This window comes from Phoca vitulina, unplaced genomic scaffold (genome assembly GCF_004348235.1).
Source record: "Phoca vitulina isolate PV1807 unplaced genomic scaffold, GSC_HSeal_1.0 scaffold52, whole genome shotgun sequence".
NCBI classification, from domain to species: domain Eukaryota; kingdom Metazoa; phylum Chordata; class Mammalia; order Carnivora; family Phocidae; genus Phoca; species Phoca vitulina.
Window position 1 is genome coordinate 7,013,148 of NW_022589755.1, and position 22,065 is coordinate 7,035,212.

General features: G+C 54.4%; 1 protein-coding gene across 1 annotated transcript; it reads right to left on the bottom strand.

The window, feature by feature from the left end:
* Positions 1 to 1,526: 1,526 nt before the first annotated feature.
* On the bottom strand, positions 1,527 to 22,065 carry NUCB1 (nucleobindin 1). Its single transcript, XM_032388402.1, has 13 exons — positions 21,961 to 22,065; positions 21,417 to 21,556; positions 18,760 to 18,867; positions 15,985 to 16,117; positions 11,200 to 11,303; positions 7,729 to 7,914; positions 7,387 to 7,477; positions 4,076 to 4,134; positions 3,724 to 3,816; positions 3,546 to 3,638; positions 3,045 to 3,215; positions 2,540 to 2,636; positions 1,527 to 2,419 (listed from the first exon to the last, which is right to left on the bottom strand). The coding sequence occupies exons 2-13, from the start codon at positions 21,543 to 21,545 to the stop codon at positions 2,307 to 2,309; spliced, it is 1,377 nt and encodes a 458-aa protein (XP_032244293.1). The 5' UTR covers positions 21,546 to 21,556; positions 21,961 to 22,065; the 3' UTR covers positions 1,527 to 2,306.

The window sequence follows — 22,065 nt, forward strand, 5'->3', positions numbered from 1 at the left end:
GCTTGAACTCGCGACCCCGAGATAAAGGATCCCATGCTCTACCGACTGAGCTAGCCAGGCGCCCCTCATTGACTCATTCACCAGAATTTTTGCAGCACAGATTCAGTGCCAAAAAGGACTTCGCATGATGCTTCAGAGCATGAACTGGATCCAGCTGGCCAGGGTTCCGATCCCAGCTCTGCCACTTACTAGCTGTGGGCTCTCAGGCAAGTGACTTGGCTTCTCTGATTCGCCTCATCTGTAGAATGGGGTTGATGACGATAATCGCCTCACAGTGTTTATGTGAAGATGAAATGGATTGTTATTTATAATATATAACATGCTTGGCATGGCCCCTGCCACGTTCCAAGTGCTATAGAACTGTTCGCGGCTGTGTATTAGCGTCTCGTTGCTTCTCTAAGAAATGACCATTGTTCAGGTCACCAGGCCTGGCCTCAGCCACCCACCGCGTCCCCCCCTCCCCTATTGCTGTTGCCATGAGGTTGGGGGCCAGTGATCACCCTCTGGGTGCCACCTTTCACCTGGGGTGAAGACCCTTACTTCTGGGGTGTGTTTGGGCTTCTGCAGGCCCTGGATCTTACCAGCAGGCCAGAAAAAGAGGCCTCAGTGGGTCTGTAAAAGTCACCCAGCTGCTCTTTGACCCATCTCTCCACATCAGTCTCCAACTCTGCAGTTTCCTCTTTCTGGAAGGGAGCTGCTCCGAGATCCACTCCTCCAGGTTGAGGCGCTTCCGTAGCTCCTTGTGATCATACTTGACCGTGACCTTCCCCTGATGCCTTACTCCGTGCTGCCAGAGGCCTCGCCGGCAGCCCAAGGGGGCCTCTGAAAGTAGACGCGGGTCGCTGGGCCACAAGCTACCAATGCCTGGCCCGGGGTCGCTGTCCGCCCCAGCAGCCACGGGGGCCAAATACGCGCCTCGGGCCCCTCCCTGCACTGCTGCGTCCTCCAGCAGGCCCACCGGCTGGCTCAGGGCCACTGGCTTGGGCTCCGCCAGAGCCGGGCGGGACCCCTCCCAGCAGATCCGCCTGCCCTCGGTGCCCGCCGGCTTTGTGTCTCCCCAGATAATTTTTATCGTCTGAGCCTCCCTTACACTTCCTCCTCTTTGTGGGTGCCAAACCAGACCTACCCCATGCCCAGTGGTGTGTTGGTAAACGGGCTCTGGCACGGAGAGGTAGGAGGAGGCTCTGATTTGTCGCCTCTGCCAATGTCCTTCGTCAGCTGTTGGTGCAGCAGGTGTGACATCTGGAGCAGCTGCAGCCACTCTGGGACCACAGCAGAACGAGGATATGGGAGAAAGTGGTTCCCTGGAATCACCCTACCTTGGGATGTCTTGTGTTGGGAGATAATACTTTTTTTCTTTACTAAACCTTTCCATCCGACTTATCAGGAGAGGACAAAAAATTGCCAGGATGGAGCCTCTCAGATATCATGCTTGAATTGAATTTTACAGAATGAGGGGGACTTTAGCAGGGGAATTGGGGATGAGGTTTCAGAGGGAAGAGTATATACAAAGACACAGAGGCACGGATTGTTCCAGAAGGTGTATTTGGATGGAACTGGAGTACAGAGCAGAACTTGGAGCCGACGAGTGTGAGAAGGCCAGAAAGGGGCGGGGGGGGGGGTGCTCCCACATGAGGCTGAGGGGCTGGAACCCGATCCTGGGGCAGGGTTGGCTCCGGGAGCCTTCTGGGGCTGTGAGCCAAGCAGTCAGGGCGGAGGCTGAGGCAGTCGGAAGCCAGGAGTCAGGGAGAGTCTGGGTTCCTGGGATCAGCGCTAATCAGCTATGCTGATGACTGATGACTCTGCTGTCCCTCGCAGCCAGCCACGGGGAAGACACCGCCCTTGAGGCACCGGTGGCCCTCTTGAGGGACCACCCAAGCCTCATCAACCGGGCCGGGCAGCAGGCAGAATTCCAGCAGCTGTGGGGGTGGATGCAGGATGCCTGAGTAGCCGCGACCTGGGCAGCTGAGGCCAAACCATCTAGGAAGGCGGGCACGAGGCAGACCCTTCTCGGGAGGGAGAGGACTTCCCTAAGTTAGGGTGACCCAGTGAGGGCCCAGCTAGACTTGAGAAGGCAGCCCGCTGGAGAGGATCGGGAAGAAGGGGCCACAGACCGGGAGGCTGTGGAAGCTAAGGTGGCAGATGCGGGGCTCGGGCAGCAATGTGGGAAGGGCCACCCGGCCCTCCCCTCCCCCAGGCGGCCACACAAGTCGCTGGCCCCCAGAGGAGGTTGATGTCGACTCCTCATCCCGCTCCCACCCGCTGCCTCCGTAGGAACCCAGAGTGAGCGGGGGTCCCCAGGAGGATCACAGGTGTTGGGTGTCCGACTGGGGCAGCTCGGGAGGCTGATCAGGAACCTTCTTTTCTGAAGGGTCTACATCCTTCTGGTCACCAGCTGGAGCTGGGACAGGTGCATCGTCTGCAAACGGAGGGAGGAAATGGTAGCACTAGGCATCCCAGCTTCTTCCTCCCTTGGATCCAGGAGTCGGCCACCAGCGCCCGCCCCCCCCACCCGGGGGTGCCCAGGGGCCCGGAGCACCTGTGTCTGGGTGAAACTGCAGCTGTCCCTCGGGGCCAGGGGCTGGGCTGTTCTGGGCTTGCTGCTGCTGTTTCCTTTGCTCCATCTGCAGAACGGCCTGCAGCAGGCGGGGGAGATTGCACAGGCAAGAGGGGATGCCGCCGAGTCTCCACGGCAACTTGTGATGTGGTCCTGAACCCCTCCCTTCCCCATGGGCCTCAGCTTTTCTCTCTCTCTCATTGAGAGTTGGGCTCAAGAGTTCCAAAGGTCCAGGTCACTGAACCGTTGCTGGGTCTAACCTCCTCCTCTGCCCTTGGCCTTCCCCTCTCCCACTTTCCTGCTTAGAGCCCCACAGCCACAGAGCTGTCAGGGATGCGGACATCTGCCCTTACTCAAGATGGCGGTCACCACCTGAGGCTCTACCAGTGATGAACACAGCGGCCACAGGCCTTCCCAGCCTCTCAACGCACAAGGAAAAAGGCCACCAGGGACTCAGAGGATGGGCCCAGCCTCCCTGGCCAGTCACCTGCTGCAGCTCTCTCTTCTGGGCCTCCAGGCGGCCCTGAGAGCGCCCCAGGGCCTCGGTCTCCTGGCTGAGGCGCTGCGCCTTGGCATTCAGCTCTGCCTCCCGGGCGGCCAGTTCCTCCTCAAAACGCCTTAGTTCATCCTCCGTGTAGGCAGGGTGCATCTCCACTGTCTGTGAGGCGGGGACAGGGGCCCTCAGCAGGGTGCCATCAGCCTTGGCCCACCCGCGTTGGAGAGGTTTCCACGAACAGAGGCGGTCTGGGGAAGGCTGGGAGGCCTGGGTCGCGTGTGAGGATAGAAGCAATCTGAGAGGAAGCTGAGGAGGGTGATAAAGGCCCAGAGAAAGGGGGGAACAGAGACCCAGAGGGAGCCAGAGACAGAACCCAGAGACAGAAGGAGGCAGAGACCCAGAGAATAAGAGATGTGGCCAGAGACTCTGAAAGAAGGGTTAGGGCTGGGGGAGAGAGGTATTCAGGACTCAAAGAATCCTCCATGGCCTCACCTCCCAGCCCTCCCCGGTGTCCCCAAAGTCCTTCCTCTGGGTGGATGCGAGGAACTCCTCCAGGGTCACGAGGCGGTCCTGGTTGGTGTCCACCTGGGGAGCCAGGGTAAGCGACAGAGCTGGGCCTCACTCCACCCCTGCCCCGACCCTCCCCGTGATCCCGGTCCCCTCTTCTCACATTCTTCATCACGTGCTCCCTCATGCGAAGCCGCTCCTCCTCCATCTCCCGCATGTCATCTTCTTCATTCTTTGGGTCATACACCTTCTCCAGCTGAAGCAGGGTCAAGCGAGAGGCAGGACATATTGAGGGGTCCAGAGCAACCTCTCTCCTAGGCTACTCCGCCTCTTTACACACATAACCAGGCAACTTAAACTCCCAGAAGTCCCTGGGGGCTACCCTGCCACTCCTGGTAGCCTCTTTTTGTCCCAGAGGCTGCTGGGAGTTGTAGTTTCCCCTGAGTTCCACCTGAGGGGACCCATGGCGGATGTGGGCATCCTCTGCACCCACGGCTTCCAAGATGCTCGCTCACCTCCTTGGTGAAGAGGGCCTCCAGCTCCTGTTCATCCAGGACCCCATCACTGTTGATATCTGAGGGGGAAACAACAAGGTATCTTGAGGGGGACTGAGTACGGGGTGGGTCAGGTCCCTGAGGAACCTGCTAGAGAAGGAATTGGGGGCTGATGTGGGCTCTGTTATCAGAGGACAGGTATCCTTGGGTCCCCAACAATACAATGATATCCTTCAGGCTTCAGTGCCCCATTGGCCCATCGCTAGGACAGCCCGATCCCTACCAACCGGGGTCCCAAGAAGGGAGTAAATGAAGGTGGGCTTCATCAGGACCAACCTTGGCATGGCTGTCACACAGGACAACTTGATCCCTAACACCTGGTGATCTGGGCACAGGATCAACCCCTTTCCCCAGGAGCTAGGGGTGTCAGAGGCCTCCGCCTCCCAGAGAGCCCCAGGCCAGAGGAACCCCTCTCCGGGCCACCCAGCTTGTATGGCTCCGAGGCTCCAGAGTTCTCAGCCGCATGGGCCACACTCACTGTCCCCTCCTCCTCTGCTCACTCAGATCAGGACCCACGCTGGTCCTTCAGAGATGGCCAGGAAACTTGGCCTTGCAAATCCAATGGTTATTTTTTTTTTTTTTTAAGATTTTATTTTTAAGCAATCTCTACACCGAATGTGGGCCTCAAACTCACAATCCCGAGATCAAGAGTCACACGCTCCACCAACCAAGCCACCCAGGTGCCCAGCCAATGGTTAATTTTTAACCTGCATTTTACTTGACTTTCTGCCTTCGGCTTCCAGAACATCATTCTCTCCTCCCAGATACCCCTCATTCTCCTTCATTGGCTCTGTCCTCCTCCTGCATGCTTCCTATTGATGGGCCCCAGGGCTCGGGCCATCTAATCCTCAAATCCAACACGGTAGCTGCTGGCCACACAGGCCATTTACATTTAAATCGATTAAGATAAAAATCCCAGTTTCTCAGTCCCACTTGTTACAGGTCAAGCATTCAATAGCCACACGTAGCTGGTGGCTGCCATATTGGGTGGCACAGAACATTTTCATCATTACAAAAAGAGCGTGACTGGCCGGCACCTCTTCAAATGGGTCCCTTCAGTCCCTCGGCTTTCAGTGCCATCCACAAGCTGCCTCCACACCTGAATATCCAACTGCCAACTCTCCTCGCCATGTAAGTGCTGCACAGACATCTCCAATTTAACACGAATGGACCTAGTTCCCAATCTTCCCTGCCAAATACGGTTGCTCGGGCCAAATATCTTGGAGTCACCCTTGACCCTTATGTTCATTCATAATCCTCATCCAGTCCACCTGCGAGTCCTACCAGCTAGACCTTCACGATAAATCCAGAATACAACCACTCTTCCCTACTTCCCATGGCGCAGCGACCAGCGTCTCTGGCCTCCTCGTGGCTTTGGCCCTCGCGCCATACAGCCTATCCTCCGCACAGCAGCCAGCTGGGTTTGGTCAGCCCTTAAGGCAGATGGTGTCAGTCCTCTGCCCAAGACCCTTTCGTGGTGCCCCATCCCAGAGAGAATAAAATCCAAATTCCTTAACCCGGCTGGAAGGCTCTGAGCAATCCGGCTGCCGTTACCTTGGAAACCCACGTTCACTCTTCCCCTCTGTGTGTTCGCTGTTCCCTCCGCCTAGAACGCGCTTCCCCCAAGTATCTGCAAGGCTCAACCTCTCACTTCACTGGAGTCTAGGTTCAAATGTCACCTCTCTAGAGCTGCACTGTCCGGTGGAGCCACCAGTCATGTGGGGCGCATGACATTTAAATTAATAACAGCCAAGTACCACGAAAACTTGGGTTCCTCGACATTACGCTAAATGAAATAAGCCAGTCACAAACAAGACAAATGCTGTATGATTCCATTCATGTGAAGTAGCTAGAATAATCCAATTCGTCGAGACAGCACCCAGAATAGAGGTGGCCAGGGGCTGGGGGGAGGAGGAGCGGGGAGTTATTGATTAACAGAAGAGTTTTCGTTTCGAAAGGATGAAAAGAATTCTGGAGGTTGGTTGCAAAACAACGTGGGTGTCCTTAACATTCCTCAACTGTACACTTAAAAAGGGCTGAAGACAGGGCGTCTGGGTGGCTCAGTCGTTAAGCGTCTGCCTTTGGCTCAGGTCATGATCCCAGGGTCCTGGGATCGAGCCCCGCATCGGGATCCCTGCTCGGCGGGAAGCCTGCTTCTCCCTCTCCCTCTCCCGTGCTTGTGTTCCCTCTCTCGCTGTGTCTCTCTCTGTCAAATAAATAAATAAAATCTTTAAAAAAAAAAAAGGGCTGAAGATGGGACAGTTCATGTTAAGTGTATTTTACCACAGTTACAAATTTTTAAAAAACTCACATCTCAAAACTAAAAAAGAATTCAGTTCCTAGGTACGTTTTAAGAGCTCGATAGCCACATGGGGCTGGTGGGTATGACACACTCTAGGCCCTTAAGCCTGCTGTTGGCTTTCCCATGTTACTCTTCTCTTATCACTGCCCCAGACACTATCATAGAATCCACCTCCTTGACTGTAAGATGTAAGCCCTCCCCCGCGATTTTATTATCCCTGAGATCAGAAGACATCTGGTCATCAGTGGTGTGTTAATTTAATGGGCAGCTTGTGTAAAAATTCTAGAATATCTTACATTCCCAGGTTTTTTAGATCCACTGAAATACAGAGTTATTGGTTTGCCTGATCACTGGCTATGTGAGAGGGGGGAACTTTGTTTTGTTCACAGCAGGATCCAGAGTTGCCATGAAGCTTGGTCTTAGAGGGAGCTTAGTAGATGTTTGCTGAATGAATGAGCCAGGCCCTGTTAAGCTCCGTTGACTGCTTGCAGCTTCTGGGGCAGGGTCCTAGGCACATCTGAGGGGACCTGGCAACCCTGGGTTAAGTTTCTAGAGAGGAGGAGAATGAAGGAGGTGTCTGAAACACCATGGAAAAGGTAGCTTCTCGGTCCCTGGAGGCCTGTTTATTTGGGAGCAGCCCACCCTTGGCAACAGGACTCCTGTCCAACTTGGAGAGTTGGACACTAGCCCGGGCTAGTCAAGCCTGGATGGCTCAGTTAGTGGGTATCAGCCAGTCCCGAGAACCGAAAAGTCTGGTGTATCCCAGAAAAGAGGCCTAGTTCTTCAGTGGAAGACCCTAGCAATGGGGAAGGGTGTAGCCTTCCAGACCAACAGGAGGGATAGATAGGCTCAGTTCTCTTAGGCCTGCTAAGCCCCACTGTGATGGGGACACCTCTTCCTAGTATTCAGGCCCCAGAAAGGTCAGAGCCTCCGGGTTCAGCCTGGGTCTTGGGGCTCCTCCCCACCTTACCATGCAGTATGAAGAAGGTCTTGGGGTTAAACCTGTTGGGGTCCAATCCATCCAGCTCCTCCCACACCTCCTTCAACTGGGCTTGGCTGCCCTGTGGAGGGGAGAGCCAGGGGCTCATGAGCAAGAAGTCTGAGTCCCCCCATCCCTCAAATGTCATTTCCCTCAAGCAAGAAAAACTATAACTCCCAGCAGCCCCTGGGGTGGCTGAGCATATTTAAAGGGACTTTTGGCCTCAGGGTCTGCTGGGAATTGTAGTTCTTTAGCTACTTTCTCATCTTGTGGCGCTTGGAGAGTTGGACACCAGTGGGGGTAGCCTCTTTGGGGGGGGGGGGGGCTTCTTACAGGTACATTGACTTTGGGATGCTCTCGGTGCCGGCGCTGTTGTTCTTCCAGCTTCCTCTCTGCCTCCTTTCGCTGCTCCTCTCCCAGTGACTCTAGGTAACGGCGTCTCTCATGTTCCTTGAGCATCTCGTAGCGTTTGAACTCTTCGTGATGGGCCGCATCATACTGGGCAAGGTCCCGGGTGGCCTGGGGAAAGGCAGACGGTCCTTCTCGTCTCACTGCCACACCCAGGCCCTAATTTCAACCTCCAAATTCCAGGCCCTCTGCCTTGAACACGGTCCAGGGCCACCCCAACCTCTACCCAGTCCTGGCTTCCATGTCCTGAGCTCACTTCTTGATCTCTATGACCCACTCTTGCCCCATAACACAGCCTCCTCTGTCTATTTGTTCAAGAGATTAGAACGGTTACACACAGTAACAACTTTCTTTAAAAGTTTATTCATTTAAGTAATTTCTACACCCAACATGGGGCTCGAACTCATGACCCTCTGAGATCAAGGGCCCCAGGGTCTTCCAACTGAGCCGGCCAAGCACCCCTACACAGTAAGAACATTAACCCACCTCTTTCAAGTCCTCCACAATCTCAAGATCTTGGAGGAATAGGGGCGCCTGGCTGGCTCAGTGGGTGGAGCATGTGACTCTTGATCTCAGGGTTATGAGTTCGAGCCCCACATTGGGTATAGAGATTACTTAAAAATAAAATAAAGTAAAGATCTTGGAGAAATAAGCAATAAGGAACAACACGCAAGGTGGACTTAATAGGGAAAGCAGTACAGCTAGGTGATAAAGAAGTCTAGGTCTCTGATTACTTTGCCCAGGGTTCAAATCCAGGCCCTGCTGTGTGAACAAATCCCACTAGGCTGTGTGATCTTGGGCAAGTTACTTAGCCTCTCTGTGCCCCAGTTTCCTCCTCTGTAAATTGGAGATAGCAATACGACACTGAGTTGAAGAGTATCCCCCCAAAAATTCATGTCCACCCAGAATGCTGAAATGTGAACTTATTTGGAAATAGGACCTTTGTAGATTTACTTAGTTACAATGAGGTCCTATCAGATTAGAGTAGGCCCTAAATCCAAGTGAGTGGTGCCTTTATAAGAAAGCTACAGAGACAATACAGAGAGGCACAGGGAGAACACCATGGAGGCAGAGGCTGGAGTGATGGGTCTACAAGTTGCAGAATGCTGGCAGCCTCCAGAGGCCGGAAGAGGCAAGAAGTGGGTTTTTTCCTAAAGCTTCTAACGAGAGTACACCTCTGCCAAAGCCTTGGTTTTGGCTCAGGGATACTGATTTTGGACTTCTGGCCTCCAGAACCGTGAGAGAATACATTTCTGTTTTTATTTTTATTTTATTTTTAATTTTATTTTATTATGTTATGTTAGTCGTCATACATTATTTTTATTTTTTTTTTAATTTTAAAATATTTTTATTTTTTAAGTAACCTCTACACCCAACATGGGGCTCGAACTCACAACCCCGAGATCAAGAGTCACGCATTCTACTGACCGAGCCCGCCAGGCGCCCCACGGTTTCTGTTGTGTTAAGTCACTGAGCCCGTGGCAAGCTGCTGCAGCCATAGCAAACTACCACCCCCAGCGAGACCCTTCTTGGCTTCTGGTCTACACCGTACGATAATTTCAAGGTGTTTGAAGCCACTGAGTTTGTGGTAATTTGTTACAGGGCAGCATAGGAAACGGACACAGCTGTTGTGTGGGGAACGGGTTCTCAACCCGGGGTGACTGGTCTGCAGGAGACCACTGTCAAAGTGCGAGGACATTTTTGGTTGTCACAATGAGGGGAGGTCTTGACAGGCATCAAGTGGGTAGAGAGCAGGGATGCGGCTAAACGTCACACAACGCACAGACATCCCCCACAACAGAGAATTATCCAGCCCGGGGCGCCTGGGTGGCTCAGTCGTTAGGCGTCTGCCTTCGGCTCAGGTCATGGTCCCGGGGTCCTGGGATCGAGCCCCGCATTGGACTCCCTGCTCTGCGGGAAGCCTGCTTCTCCCTCTCCCACTCCCCCTGCTTGTGTTCCCTCTCTCTCTGTGTATCTCTCTGTGAAATAAATAAAAATCTTAAAAAAAAAAAAAAAGAATTATCCAGCCCCAAACGTCAAGAGTGCTGAGTTGAGAAGCCCTGCCGGCGAGCTTAGAAGGCAGAAGCGGGGAGCCCAGTGACGAAGCGGCTATGAGAGATGATGGGAGTTGAAACTAGGAGAAGGACAGTGGGGCTGGAGAAAAGCGGACAGTTTCTGGAATGTTCTGGAAATGAGTGGCAAAACCACCCCTCAGGGACTGAGCCCAATGCCAGGAACAGACTCGATTGTCTGCTATTATCTTCGTGGCCACTAGATGGAGCTCCAGTAGGCCAGAAGAGCGGGGCTCAGGCCAGGCGGTCGGGCTCTGTCCAGGAGGTGCTGGGGACCCGTGGAAGGAAAGTGAGCAGGGGAGAGGGGGGAGAGGCAGGGGCGGGTCTGGGGGGCATCCCCTTGCACTCCCCAGCCCCGCCGCTCTTGGCCTTCCCTATGAGGCTGGGCTGGAGGTCCCACTTCTCAGGTAAGGACTCTTAGCTCCTACGGCTGCTATAACAAATGATCATACATTTGGTGGCTTAAAACAACACACATTCAGGGGCGCCTGGGTGGCTCAGTCTGTCAGGACATGACCCTTGATCTCAAGGTTGTGAGTTCAAGCCCCACATTGGGTGTGGAGCCTACTTAAAAAAAAAAGAAAAGAACAGAAAAGAAAAAACAATACACGTTTATCATCTTACAGTATGGAGGGCAGAGACGTGAAATTAGTTTCACGGAGCTCAAATTACAGTGGAGGCCAAGCTATGCTCCCTCTACAGACTCGGGGACAATCCTTTTCTTTGCCTCTTCCGGGTTCCAGAGCTGCATCCCGCGCCGGTGGCCCCTTCCTCCATCTGGGCAGCCAGCGACAGAGCACCTTGTGTCACACTGCCGCCTCCCACCTAAGGCAGTCCCACCTCCCGCCGGGAGGACATGCAGGGCCCACGGGATAACCCAGGCTCATCTCAGCAGCTCAGGACCCTCAACTTAATCACATCTGCGAAATCTCTTTCACCGTGGGAGGTCATGTGTCACAGGTTCTGCTGATTAGGATGTGTGGGGTGTGACATCTTTGTGGGGGGGGGCGTGATTCTGCCTCCCACGAGGACAGAGAGGGGACAGCGCCCCCCCCCGGCCCCGGCCCCACCCAAGTCATATGGGAAGGACAAAGCAGAGGACAGATTTGAAACCAGGTCTGAAGGGAGCCCAGCCCATTCTGCCTACACCTCCCCGAGAGAACCTGGGGAGGGCTTCCGGGCAGCGCCTGGGCCTCTGCAGCCACCGACCTCAGAGAACACCAGGATGATCGGGTGCATGTCCTGGGCTCCGTTCCCTTCTCCCCTCCCATAAAGCCTCCTTCAGTCCACTCCCTGTAGCCCTCCTCCCCTCGCCCCTCGCTACCGTCTGGATCAGCAGCTCCAGGTCCCGGGCCTCAAAGGTGTGCTGATTCTGAGGGTCCAGGTGTTCAAACTGCTTCAGGAGGCTCAGGTGATCCAACTGTACATCTGGATGAGGGGAAAGTATTAAAACAAAAACAAAAACAAAAACAAACAAACAAAAAAACTCATGGAATGTTCTTTCTTTCAAAATCCCTATCCTGGGCTAGATGTGCTCTAGAGGAGGTCACAGGGGGCACTGGGAAAGCCTACAGGATGGCCTGAATGAGCCTGGGGGCAACCCTGGAGGGCTTCCTGGAGGAGGTGATGCCACAACTCACTCTGATGCTTAAAACAACAATAACCATAATAATTATTAACATGTATTGAGCACTTACTATACGCCAGGCTCTGCTTTGAACACATTAAATATATTAATGTATTTTTTTAAAGATTTTATTTATTTATTTGACAGAGAGACACAGCCAGAGAGGGAACACAAGCAGAGGGAGTGGGAGAGGGAGAAGCAGGCTTCCCGCTGAGCAGGGAGCCCGATGTGGGACTCCATCCCAGGACCCCAGGATCATGACCTGAGCCGAAGGCAGACGCTTAACCGACTGAGCCACCCAAGCATCCCTAATGTTTTATTTTTCACAAAAATCTTACGACATAGGTTCTATGATAATCCCATTTTACGGATGTGAAAACTGAGGCCCAGAGAGGGTAAGGGACTTGTCTAGGTCACCACTATCTAGGAATTGGCAGAGGGAGTATTAGAACTAGTCGTTGGGCTCCAGAGCACATAAACTCAAGCCCTGTTAGGGGTTGAATTATGTGCCCTAAAATCCATCTGTTGGAGTCCTAACCCCCAGCACCTCAGAATGTGACCTAATTGGCAGAGAGGGTCTTCCCAGAGCTGATCAAGTTAAAATGAGGTCACAGGGTGGACCCAAATCAGATAGCACTGGTTTCCTTCTAAAAGGGAAAAAAATTTGGACACCCCGGGAGAAGACAAAAGGTGGAAGCTGGCCCTCTCCAAGCCCAAGAGAGAGACCCAGAACCGATCCCCATCAGAAGGAACTGATCCTGCCACAACTTGATCTTGGACTTCCGGCCTCCAGGGCTGTGAGACAATAAATCTCTGTTGCTAAAACCAGCCCGTCTATGGTACTTTGTTAGCAAAGTCACGCAACCTCCTTGTACGAGACTGTCATCAAACAGGCCCCTGCTCACGCGGCACCCTCCGTGCCCGGGAGTTCCCAAGCAGTAAGGAAGGGGTAGGGTTTTCAGGAAGGAAGGGAGAGAGCACACCCTCAACAGCCAGGCATCCACTGAACGCACATCTCCCAAGGCCTCCTGCTGCCCCCCCCCAACCATGTGACTCAGACCCAGGCCAGCCCTCCAGTGGCTCCCGGTCTGGGGAGGGGGAGAGACACACACACAGGGAGGCTGGGATCCCGGGGCCTTGTGTTACCACGGAGGCAGCTCTGGCCGGGCTGAGCCCAGAGGAGGGACAGGCACTCAGGACAGAGACACAGATCAAATTTCATGGTGCATTATTTATATGCCACAGGCACGTGCTGAGCCCCTTCCCCTGGGCCAGACTCGGTGCCCGGCGCTGGGGACGCAACGGAACCCAGACAGCCTCAGCATCTGCTCCCCGAGCCCCCAGCACCCAGCAGAGAGACAGAGGACGAACACACACGACCCCAAGGACTGAAACGAACGGAGCCTCCTTTGTGCAGCCCAGTCAGGCTAGGAGCTGAGACAGAAGCCCAGCCAGCCACACAAAGACCGCCGAGAATGTCCCAGGCAGAGGGAAGCGCCTGGGCCAAGGCCCAGAGGCGACAGAGACGTATTGCACACCAGCATTAGTAAAAGTGCTGACAGGAGAGGGTGGGGAGAGGGCGCCTGTGAAGGGAGGGGCTGGGCGGGCAGAGCAGCAGTGAGGACTGTGGACTTTGGGCCTGTTGAGCACTGGGGAGCCACGGTGGGTTCTAAACAGAGGAGGGACAGGACGTGGACTGGGTGCTGTGGTGGGCTGCATCACGGCCCCCAAGATGCCCACGCCCTAAACCCTGGAACCTGTGACTAGGAGACCTCAGGTGGCAAAAGGGACTTTTACAGATGTGATTAAATTAAGAATCTTGAGATGGGGAGATGATCCCGGATTACCCAGGAGATCCAACCTAATCATAAGGGTTCTTCTAAGACGGAGGCAGGGGCAACTGGTGGCTCAGTGGGTTAAGTATCCGACTCTTGATTTCGGCTCAGGTCATGGTCTCAGGGTCGTGAGATGGAGCCCAGCATCGGGGTCCACACTCAGCACAGAGTCGGCTTCCTCTCTTCCTCTGCCCCTCCCGCCGTTCATGCTCTTAAGCACGCATGCGTGTTCTCTCTCAAATAAATAAATCTTAAAAAAAAAGAGGGAGGCAGAGGGAGACCCAACTACAGAAGGCCACGTGACCCCTGAACACAGAGGCTACGTGCTAGCTTTGAGGATGGAGGAAGAGGCCACCTGCCAAGGAATGCCACTCTAGCAGCCAGAAAAGACAAGGCACCAGACTGTCCCCTAGAGCCTCTGGAAGGAACACAGCCCCACTGACACTCTGATTTTCGCCCAGTGAAACTGGTTTCAGATTCTCATCTCCCAACTGTAAGGGAATCAGTGTGTGCTGTTGTTTTGTTTTGTTTTGTTTTTTTAAAGATTTTATTTATTTATTTGACAGAGAGAGACACAGCGAGAGAGGGAACACAAGCAGGGGGAGTGGGAGAGGGAGAAGCAGACTTCCCTCCAAGCAGGGAGCCCGACGCGGGGCTCGATCCCAGGACCCTGGGATCATGACCTGAGCCGAAGGCAGATGCTTAACGACTGAGCCACCCAGGCGCCCCTGTGTGTGCTGTTTTAAGCCACTAAATTTCTGGTAATTTGCTACAGTGGCCATAGGAAATGGCTACAGGATCCCCCTGGCTGCTGATGGAGGGGAAGGCGTGGGGAATAGCACCCAAAGGAGGGGTGGCAGCAGGGAATCCGGGGAGGAGGCAGTGATGCAAGCAGGACCCAAGCGGCAGCGATGGATGTGTGAGGTGGCCAGACTCTGAAGCTATAATAGTTAAAGCAGCAGGACTATAGTTAAAGCTATAATAGTTAAAGCAGGCGTGGGTGCGTACGCAGGCTGTCTGGTCACCGTGGAACTCCAGCACCTGCCTGGTGCCCGGCACACAGTTGGACTTGAGACATGGTTGGTCAATGATCAGTGGAGTCAGGTAGAAATGAAAACAGGGGCGTCTGCCTTCGGCTCAGGTCGTGGTCTCAGGGTCCTGGGATCGAGCCCCACATCGGGCTCCCTGCTCTGCAGGGAGTCTGCTTCTCTCTCTCTCTCTCCCTCTGCCCCTCCCCACAGCTCATTCTCTCTTTCTCTCAAATAAATAAAATCTTTAAAAAAAAATTTTTTTAAGATAAAAAATATATATAACACCAAGGGTGCAAACAATCCAGATATCCATCAACTGGTGAATAGATAAACCCATCCTGGTCTATCCATACAATGGAATATTACTTGGCCCTAAAAAGGAATGAAGTTGCCAACACATGCTACATTTCGGATGAACTTTAAAAACATTATTCAAAGTGAAAGGAGCCAGACACAAAAGGTCACAGATGATAGGATTCCATTTATATGAAATGTCCAGGAATAGGCAAATCCAGAGAGACAGGAAGTAGGTTACTGGTTGCAGGGGCTGGGTAGGGGGGATGGGGGGGTGAGAGCTAAAGAGTTTGGGGTCTCTTTTTGGGGTGATTCAAATGTTCCAGAATCAACTCTGGTCATGGTTGTACATACCTGTGCATATACTAAAAAAACACTGAGTTGTACCCATTGCACAGGTAAATTATATGGCATATGAATTTTATTTCAATTAAGCTATTTAAAATAAAGAGCGTGGTCCAGACACGCTCCGACAAACCCTATCTAGGAATGTCAGAAATAGGGTGGGATCTTGGAATCTAAACCTGCCTCTCTCTTTCAGGTGCATTTTTTTCTTTTTTCCAGACAAATAATTAGACTTATAAAATATAGTCTCAGGCGCGCCTGGGTGGCTCAGTCGGTTAAGCGACTGCCTTCAGCTCAGGTCATGGTCCCGGAGTCCTGGGATCGAGTCCCACATCTGGCTCCCGGCTCAGCGGGGAGCCTGCTTCTCCCTCTGACCCTCTCCCCTCTCATGCTGTTTCTCTCTCTCTCTCTCTCTCTCTCTCAAATAAATAAATAAATAAATAAAATCTTTAAAAAATATATATATATAGTCTCAGGTATAAATGTCAGCAAATCAGAATCATCCCAGCGGGGGAGACAGAGAATAACAAAGCAACGAAAAATACCGAGTACCCTTTGCAGTTTCCTGACTTTGATCCCTGCATGGTAGTTAGGCAGGAGAATGCCCTCCTTCTGAGGAAACTCACTGAATTGGTGAAAAGAGGTACAGCCTACAATGAACTCGCAAATGGTGAACTGACCCATCTGGGTGAAGCATATTCGGGAGCTTTTTGTACTATTCTTGCAACTTTCCTGGAAGTTTGAAGTTGCAGCAACATTTTAAATGACCGTGGTTTTTAAAAATAAAAAAATAATAAAAAAATAAATGAAAACGAAATGGAGAAACAAAAAACAGCCTACCAACCACAGTCATGTTAGCGGTAGATGGTTCTAGAAAGAAAACTCGATCAATCTCCTATGCACATCTTATGGTGGGGGTAGTGAGTCCCCAGGAGGGAGGCCATCCCACCCCACCAGCTCCACCCACCCCTGCTTACTGGGCTCCTGTTCCGCATCCATCTTGGCCTTGAGCAGCATCCGCAGCCGGGACACCTCCTGCCGCTTGAGCTCGTCCAGCTTGGTGCGGACATGGTGGCTGACGAAGTCCAGCTCCCGGCTCAGCTTTCCACTCTGCCCGAATGGAGAGGGGACACTGGTCAGGCTGGGGGCCTGGGAGGGGGTGCACGGGGCAGCCTTGACCTTTCTCTGCCCTCTCTGGAAACTTCTACCAGCTTTGTGAAGCCTAGAAAGCTTACAGACCCTTGCCCCACCTGCTCCTCCAGCCTCTGAGACAAGGTCCAGCCCTTCAGCCCAGCGTTTGAGGCCCTGCCCACCTTGGTAGCCCCGTGCCCTGCCATCCATCAGATCACACTTGGTTCCAGCAACACCAACCGGGCATCGGCCCCCATGCTCAAGGCTCTTCCCCCCTCCTGGCCTTTGCACATGCTGGTTGGTCCCTCTGCCTAGGAGTCTCTCCCGCCACCCCTTTCCAAGCCTAAGCAGATCCTCACTGCCCTTTGACACTCAAAGCCCACGGCATCTCCCTTGGAAAGAACCTCCCAGCAACTCCCTGCTCCCCTCCCCGGGGTGCCTTCCGTGAGCTGCCCCTCCTGTCACTTCAGATTCTGTCTGTTCAGAGCTGACCCCACCCCTCTCCTGCTCACAGCCCCCATGGCTCCCCAGGGCCCCCAGGACAAAATCTCTGTGCCCAGCACTCAAGACCCCACACACAGGGCGCCTGGGTGGCTCAGTCGTTAAGCGTCTGCCTTCGGCTCAGGTCATGATCCAAGGGTCCTGGGATCGAGCCCCACATCGGGCTCCCTGCTCGGCGGGAAGCCTGCTTCTCCCTCTCCCACTCCCCCTGCTGTGTTCCCTCTCTCGCTGTGTCTCTCTCTGTCAAATAAATAAAATATTAAAAAAAAAAAAAGACCCCACACACACCCACCTCTCCAGCCCCATCACCCGTCTTTGTGTCAGTGATCAGGAACCCCAGGCAGACGGCAGAAGGTACCAGAATGCTTTGTTTGTACACACAGTTCCCGCTTTCTGAAATGCCATGCCTTCACCCCCCCACACACTGCAACAACTTCTACACCACGGCCATCCCCACTCAGACTTCAAACCTCACTTGGGCAAAGGGCATCCTTGCTCCAGAAGTCCTCTCTCACTTCTCACACTGGACTGTGCCCTCCTGGGGCCTCCCCCAGTGCCCTCTGCTATCTGTCGTTGCTCAGGCTGCTTTTTCGGTCACTTGAGACTCACATCGGGGTTCCCAGCCCGCAGGGCCCGTGGCCCTTGAGAGGCAACGGGACATGGTGACCAGAGTGACAGTCCTATTCACCCCAACCAGTCAAGCATCTACTCTGGGCCAAGCCCTGTGCTGGACTCCCCGGGTCTGTCCTCTAATCCTGCCCACAGCCCCATTTTACAGATGGATAGACTGAGGCACAGCAGGAGAAGCCACTTGCCCGAGGTCCCTCAGACAGTGAGGACACCAGGTTGGTGTCGTGTCTCCCCACATCCTTTCCCTGCTCGGGACCTCAGAACTGGAGCGGATCTTACTGCCCCCGCCCCCCCCGGCCCAAGGATGAACACTGACATCCACCGCAGTCTTATGATGTGCCTGAGCGAGCACACGAAGCGGGATTTTCGCCCACCCACACAACCACCTCTCATGTCACAGAAAATGTTGCATCAGGCCTCCCGGTTTCTGAGAAAGACACCGAGGCCCAGAGGGTGCGGCCACTCAGCCCAGAGCGTGTGAAGAGGAGCTGGGATTGTACCCAGGCACCATCCCACTCCTCGCTCTGCCTGCCTAACTGGCCACCCTGTTTCCAAGGTCACTTCCCAGTGGTATGACCTTGGACCTTGGTGGCCGGGGGGAGGGGGGGATGCCCCTTGGGTTTTCCCAGCTGGGCAGCGGGAGGGGCTGGGCTCTGTAGTCTCTGGTTCTGCCGGTCCTTCCTTGGGGGCCAGGTGGATGGGGACAGATGAGAGCCCCAGGAATGCTGGGAGGTTTGCAGGGTCACCTGGGCCGTCTCCTGGACCGAGGTGTTTAGAGACTCAAGGAGGCTCCTCCACATGGGGCATTCCCACACGCACCTGTGGGGGGGGGGGGTCTGTGTGCGGCGGGACGGGGAGGGGGAAGGGGGGCCAGTTGGCCCTGTCTCCTCAGGGGGGGGGGGCAGCCCTCATCAGCCAACCCTGCGGGGAAACTGGGCCCACAGGAAGGACAAACCCTGCCACGAGGGTCTCCACGTCTGCCTTTATAAAATGAGGACAATCTCGGCCCCTCTGGAGGCCTTACGTGAGCTAGAAGGGAGGGGAGGCGAGCCGGAACCGCACCTCCCGTGTCTTGAATTCTCCCCTGAGCAGAACACACTACGCCGAGGACTCAGTTGAACCACACGCACCCGACAGGTGCAAGGACCGCTAGCCCGCACATCTCAGCCCTTGATGCGTCTTACCTCGGGTGAAACCTGACCTGAACCCTGTAATGCAGATTCTGCTACTGCGCCCGCTTTGCAGATGGGGAAACTGAGGCACGGCGAGGGGCGGTCACACAGCATGGAAGGGTAGAGCGGACACTCACTCTGCGCTCCTCACCTCCCTTCCGGCCGCGTGGCACCGAGAAGCGCCTCCCGTGCCTCCGTCTGGCGAGGCCCGGGGCCACGTGGCCAATTTAGGGAAGCCGGTCCTGAACCTGACCCCTGGGCTCCGAGCGCGCGCCCCCCCCCCCCCCCCCCCCCCCCCCGGCTCGCGCCCGGCCGCACCTTGATGTCCTCGGCGTTGGCAGCCTGCAGCTTCTCGCGGAAATGCCCGTCCGTCTCCAGCACGTTGATGACTTCCTGGAGGTACCGGTGGTAGTACAGGCCTGTGTCCTGAGGGGACAGGGGTGAACATAGCAGCCCAGCCCCCACCCCCTCCGGTTCCTCCCTGCACGTAGGACCCGGGCCCCGCGCCCCGGGCGCCGGCTGAAGGACCCCGAGACCCTCTGCTTGGACCAAGAGGCAGACCTGCCCCATGGGACGAAGGCTCTAGAGCCAGGTGACCCCAGTTCTGATCCCCATCTGCTCTGTAACCCCAGGCAAACTGCCTGATCTTCTGGGCCCCGGCACTCGTCTCTTCCCAGGCCGTTAGTAGAGACGAAGTAAACATCACACCGGGAGACAGACACCCAGCCGAACGCTGCGCACAGAGCGGGTGCTCAGGGTGGACACACGAGTGTTTGTTGGCAAGCAGCGAAATATACACTCATTCGTTGTTCATCAAGCGATCACCGGGCTCCTACCGCGTGCCAGGTGCTGTGCTAGTGAACAAGACAGACAAAAATCCCTGGGCTCCTGGACCCAGACCTGGCATGGGTAGGTAGGTGGGTGGCACTCTTCGTCCTGGGCCGGCAAGTGAACAAGACAGACAAAAATCCCTGGGCTCCTGGACCCAGACCTGGCATGGGTAGGTGGGTGGCACTCTTCGTCCTGGGCCTCCCTCTTCCATTTGAAAATAGGCAATAAATTTCCCTACTTCTCAGCACCGTGGTGAAAAGTACATGAGATAAAGGGCCTCGCGCGATGCTAAGGACATAGGAGACGTTCGATCTATTAATGCTATCATTCCGTATGTAGGGAGCACACAGTAGGAGCTTGGTAACCAGGTGCTGATGGCTCAGCCATGCCATGGTGGGCGTACCAATTTCCTGTTGCTTCTGGAACAGAGTGTCACAGATTAAATGGCTTAGAGCAACACAAATGTATTCTCTTAGAGTTCTGGAGGTCAGAAGCCCAGAACAGGTAGACGGGGCCGAACTTATTCTGGAAGCTCTAGGGGAGAATCTGTTTCCTTGCCTTTTCCAGCGGCTAGAGGCTGCCTGCGTTCCTTGGCACATGACCCTGCATCACTGTGACCTCTGCTTACGTCATCACAACACCTCTGACTTTGACCTTCCTGACCCTCTTATAGAGAACACTTGTGCTTACGTTGAGCCCACCTGGATAATACAGGATAACTTTTCCATCTCAAGAGCTTTGTCTCAATCACACCTGCGGATACTCTTTTTCCCTATAAGTTAAATAGTCACAGGTTCTGGGAACTAAGGTGTTGACATCTTTTTTTTTTTAAGTTTATTTATTTTTTTAGTAATCTCTACACCCAGTGTGGGGCTCGAATTCAGAACCCCAAGATCAAGAGTCTCATGCCCTAGCGACTGAGCCAGCCAGGAGCCCCAAGGTGTGGACATTTTCACTGTTTAGCCAATGGGCTGGAACCCCAAATCTGCCAATTACTAGCTAGGTGACCTTGCTGGGACAGCTAGAATGCCTAGTTCAATTTAAATTTCAGATAAACAATGCATAACTTATAGTATAAATACTGCTGGAGTGTACTTATACTCAAAATTATTCATGCTTCTGTGAAATTCAATTTTAACTGAGTGTCTTGTGTTTTTATTTGCTAAACCTGGAAACCTCAGTCCTTGGGCAAGTTACTTAAACTCTCTTGCACCTCAGCTTCCTCATCTATAAAGTAAGGTTGAAGAGCACCCATTGAGGCCCCACACGACCTGCCTCCCCCACCCCCCTCCAGTCACATTGGCCACCTCCATGTCTCTCTACTCACTCTGCTTTCCACACCACAGGCTGCCCCTGCCTGGAATGTTCTTCCTTGCACTTGAGATTTCAGCTCGTGACCCTTCCTCCCTGACCATTACCCTGGTGCCCATTCTCAAGAAATGTGTGGGATGAATGAAGGGAAAGGGGACTCAGAAGTGCCCTTCTGTGTTTGCAAAGATTTCACCAAGCAGAGGCCTAACTCACAAGGTCGGGACCGCTACACAGGAGCACGGAATGATCCCTTCCAGAGACAGTCACGTGCCCATTATTGATGAAAGCTATAGGATTCAGGCCACAAATCAGGGCCTTGGCCTTGAGGATCTTTAAAGTTCCAAATTCCCTAAGACCAAAGGTTTCATAGCATTTGATAAACACATGTTGGAATTACCTTCATAATTTTCAACTCCCACGAGCTCCATGAAGCCAGAACGCCCCAGTTAAGGAACACCACCTGCCCAAGGTGCTACTGGGAAATGTAGTTCTTTTTTCGGATTCCTTCTTGGGGGAGGGGGGCGCTTCAAAGGATACAGATTAAGCTAGGGGGTAATGCAGATTTGTCACTTAAAATCTGACCTGATTTCCCCACACCTCAGAGCCAGGGACTTAGAAATATGCACGCACGCGCGCGCGCACACACACACACACACACACACACACCCGCCCCGAGTTTTTCACCACGTCAAAGCCCCGGGACTGCAAAGAATGGCAGGCAAACTCCGAGCCGCGGCCGTGGGGGAAGTATCCACCCAGGGGCGACGGGGATCCGCGGGGATCGTAGTACCACTTGCAAACACCTGGCTGGAGAGCAGGGCAGGGCCACTCACGGGGCTCTCGGTCGCGGGGCTCTCCTGCTTGGGCGCCCCCCGCTCCAGGGGCACGGCCAGAACAGCGCGCAGCAGCAGCAGCGGTGACAGCAGGAGGAGGAGGGCTGCGCCGGGCCCAGAGGAAGGCATGGCGGCGTGGCCTGTGGAGGGGAGAGAGGTGGATAATGTCTGTCCCAAGTCGCCTACTCCCCTGGACCCAGGAGTCTGGGCCCCCAGCGCCGCCCGCACCGCCCTTCTAAGAGTGAAGACTCAAAGCGTCTCGTTTCCCGGGACACAGGATTCCGCACGTCCAGCTCTTCCTTCCTTAGACCCAGGAGTCCTGGCTCCCAGCACCCAGCCTCTTCGCTCAGACTCAGGAATCCAGGATCTCAACCCCTTTTCCCCAGAACCAAAGATCCAGGCCCCCAGCCTCCTCCTTCGCCAGGATCTAGGAGTACTGGTGCCCAGTCCATCCTCCCCGAGACCCAGTTTTCCAGCCCTCTGGTCCCCTTCTCCCGCTCCTCCCCAGGACCCAATCTAGGACCCCCCCTCCCAAGCGCCTCACCTTTGCTTCACCGCAGAGGGCGTTTTCCCGGGCTGGGACCTCCGGTGCGTTCCGGTGATTTCCCCCCTAGGCCACGCCCATTTTCCGCAGAGGACCCGCCCTCCG

What these genes read in the sequence shown, in the direction of transcription:
- NUCB1 (XM_032388402.1), bottom strand. Translation starts at nt 21,545, where the DNA reads ATGCCTTCCTCTGGGCCCGGCGCAGCCCTCCTCCTCCTGCTGTCACCG. An exon ending in AGAAGAGAGAGCTGCAGCAG is followed by an intron (nt 2,637 to 3,044) that starts GTGACTGGCCAG and finishes CGCCTGCTGCAG; the next exon opens with GCCGTTCTGCAGATGGAGCA. An exon ending in GCAGTTTCACCCAGACACAG is followed by an intron (nt 2,420 to 2,539) that starts GTGCTCCGGGCC and finishes CTCCGTTTGCAG; the next exon opens with ACGATGCACCTGTCCCAGCT.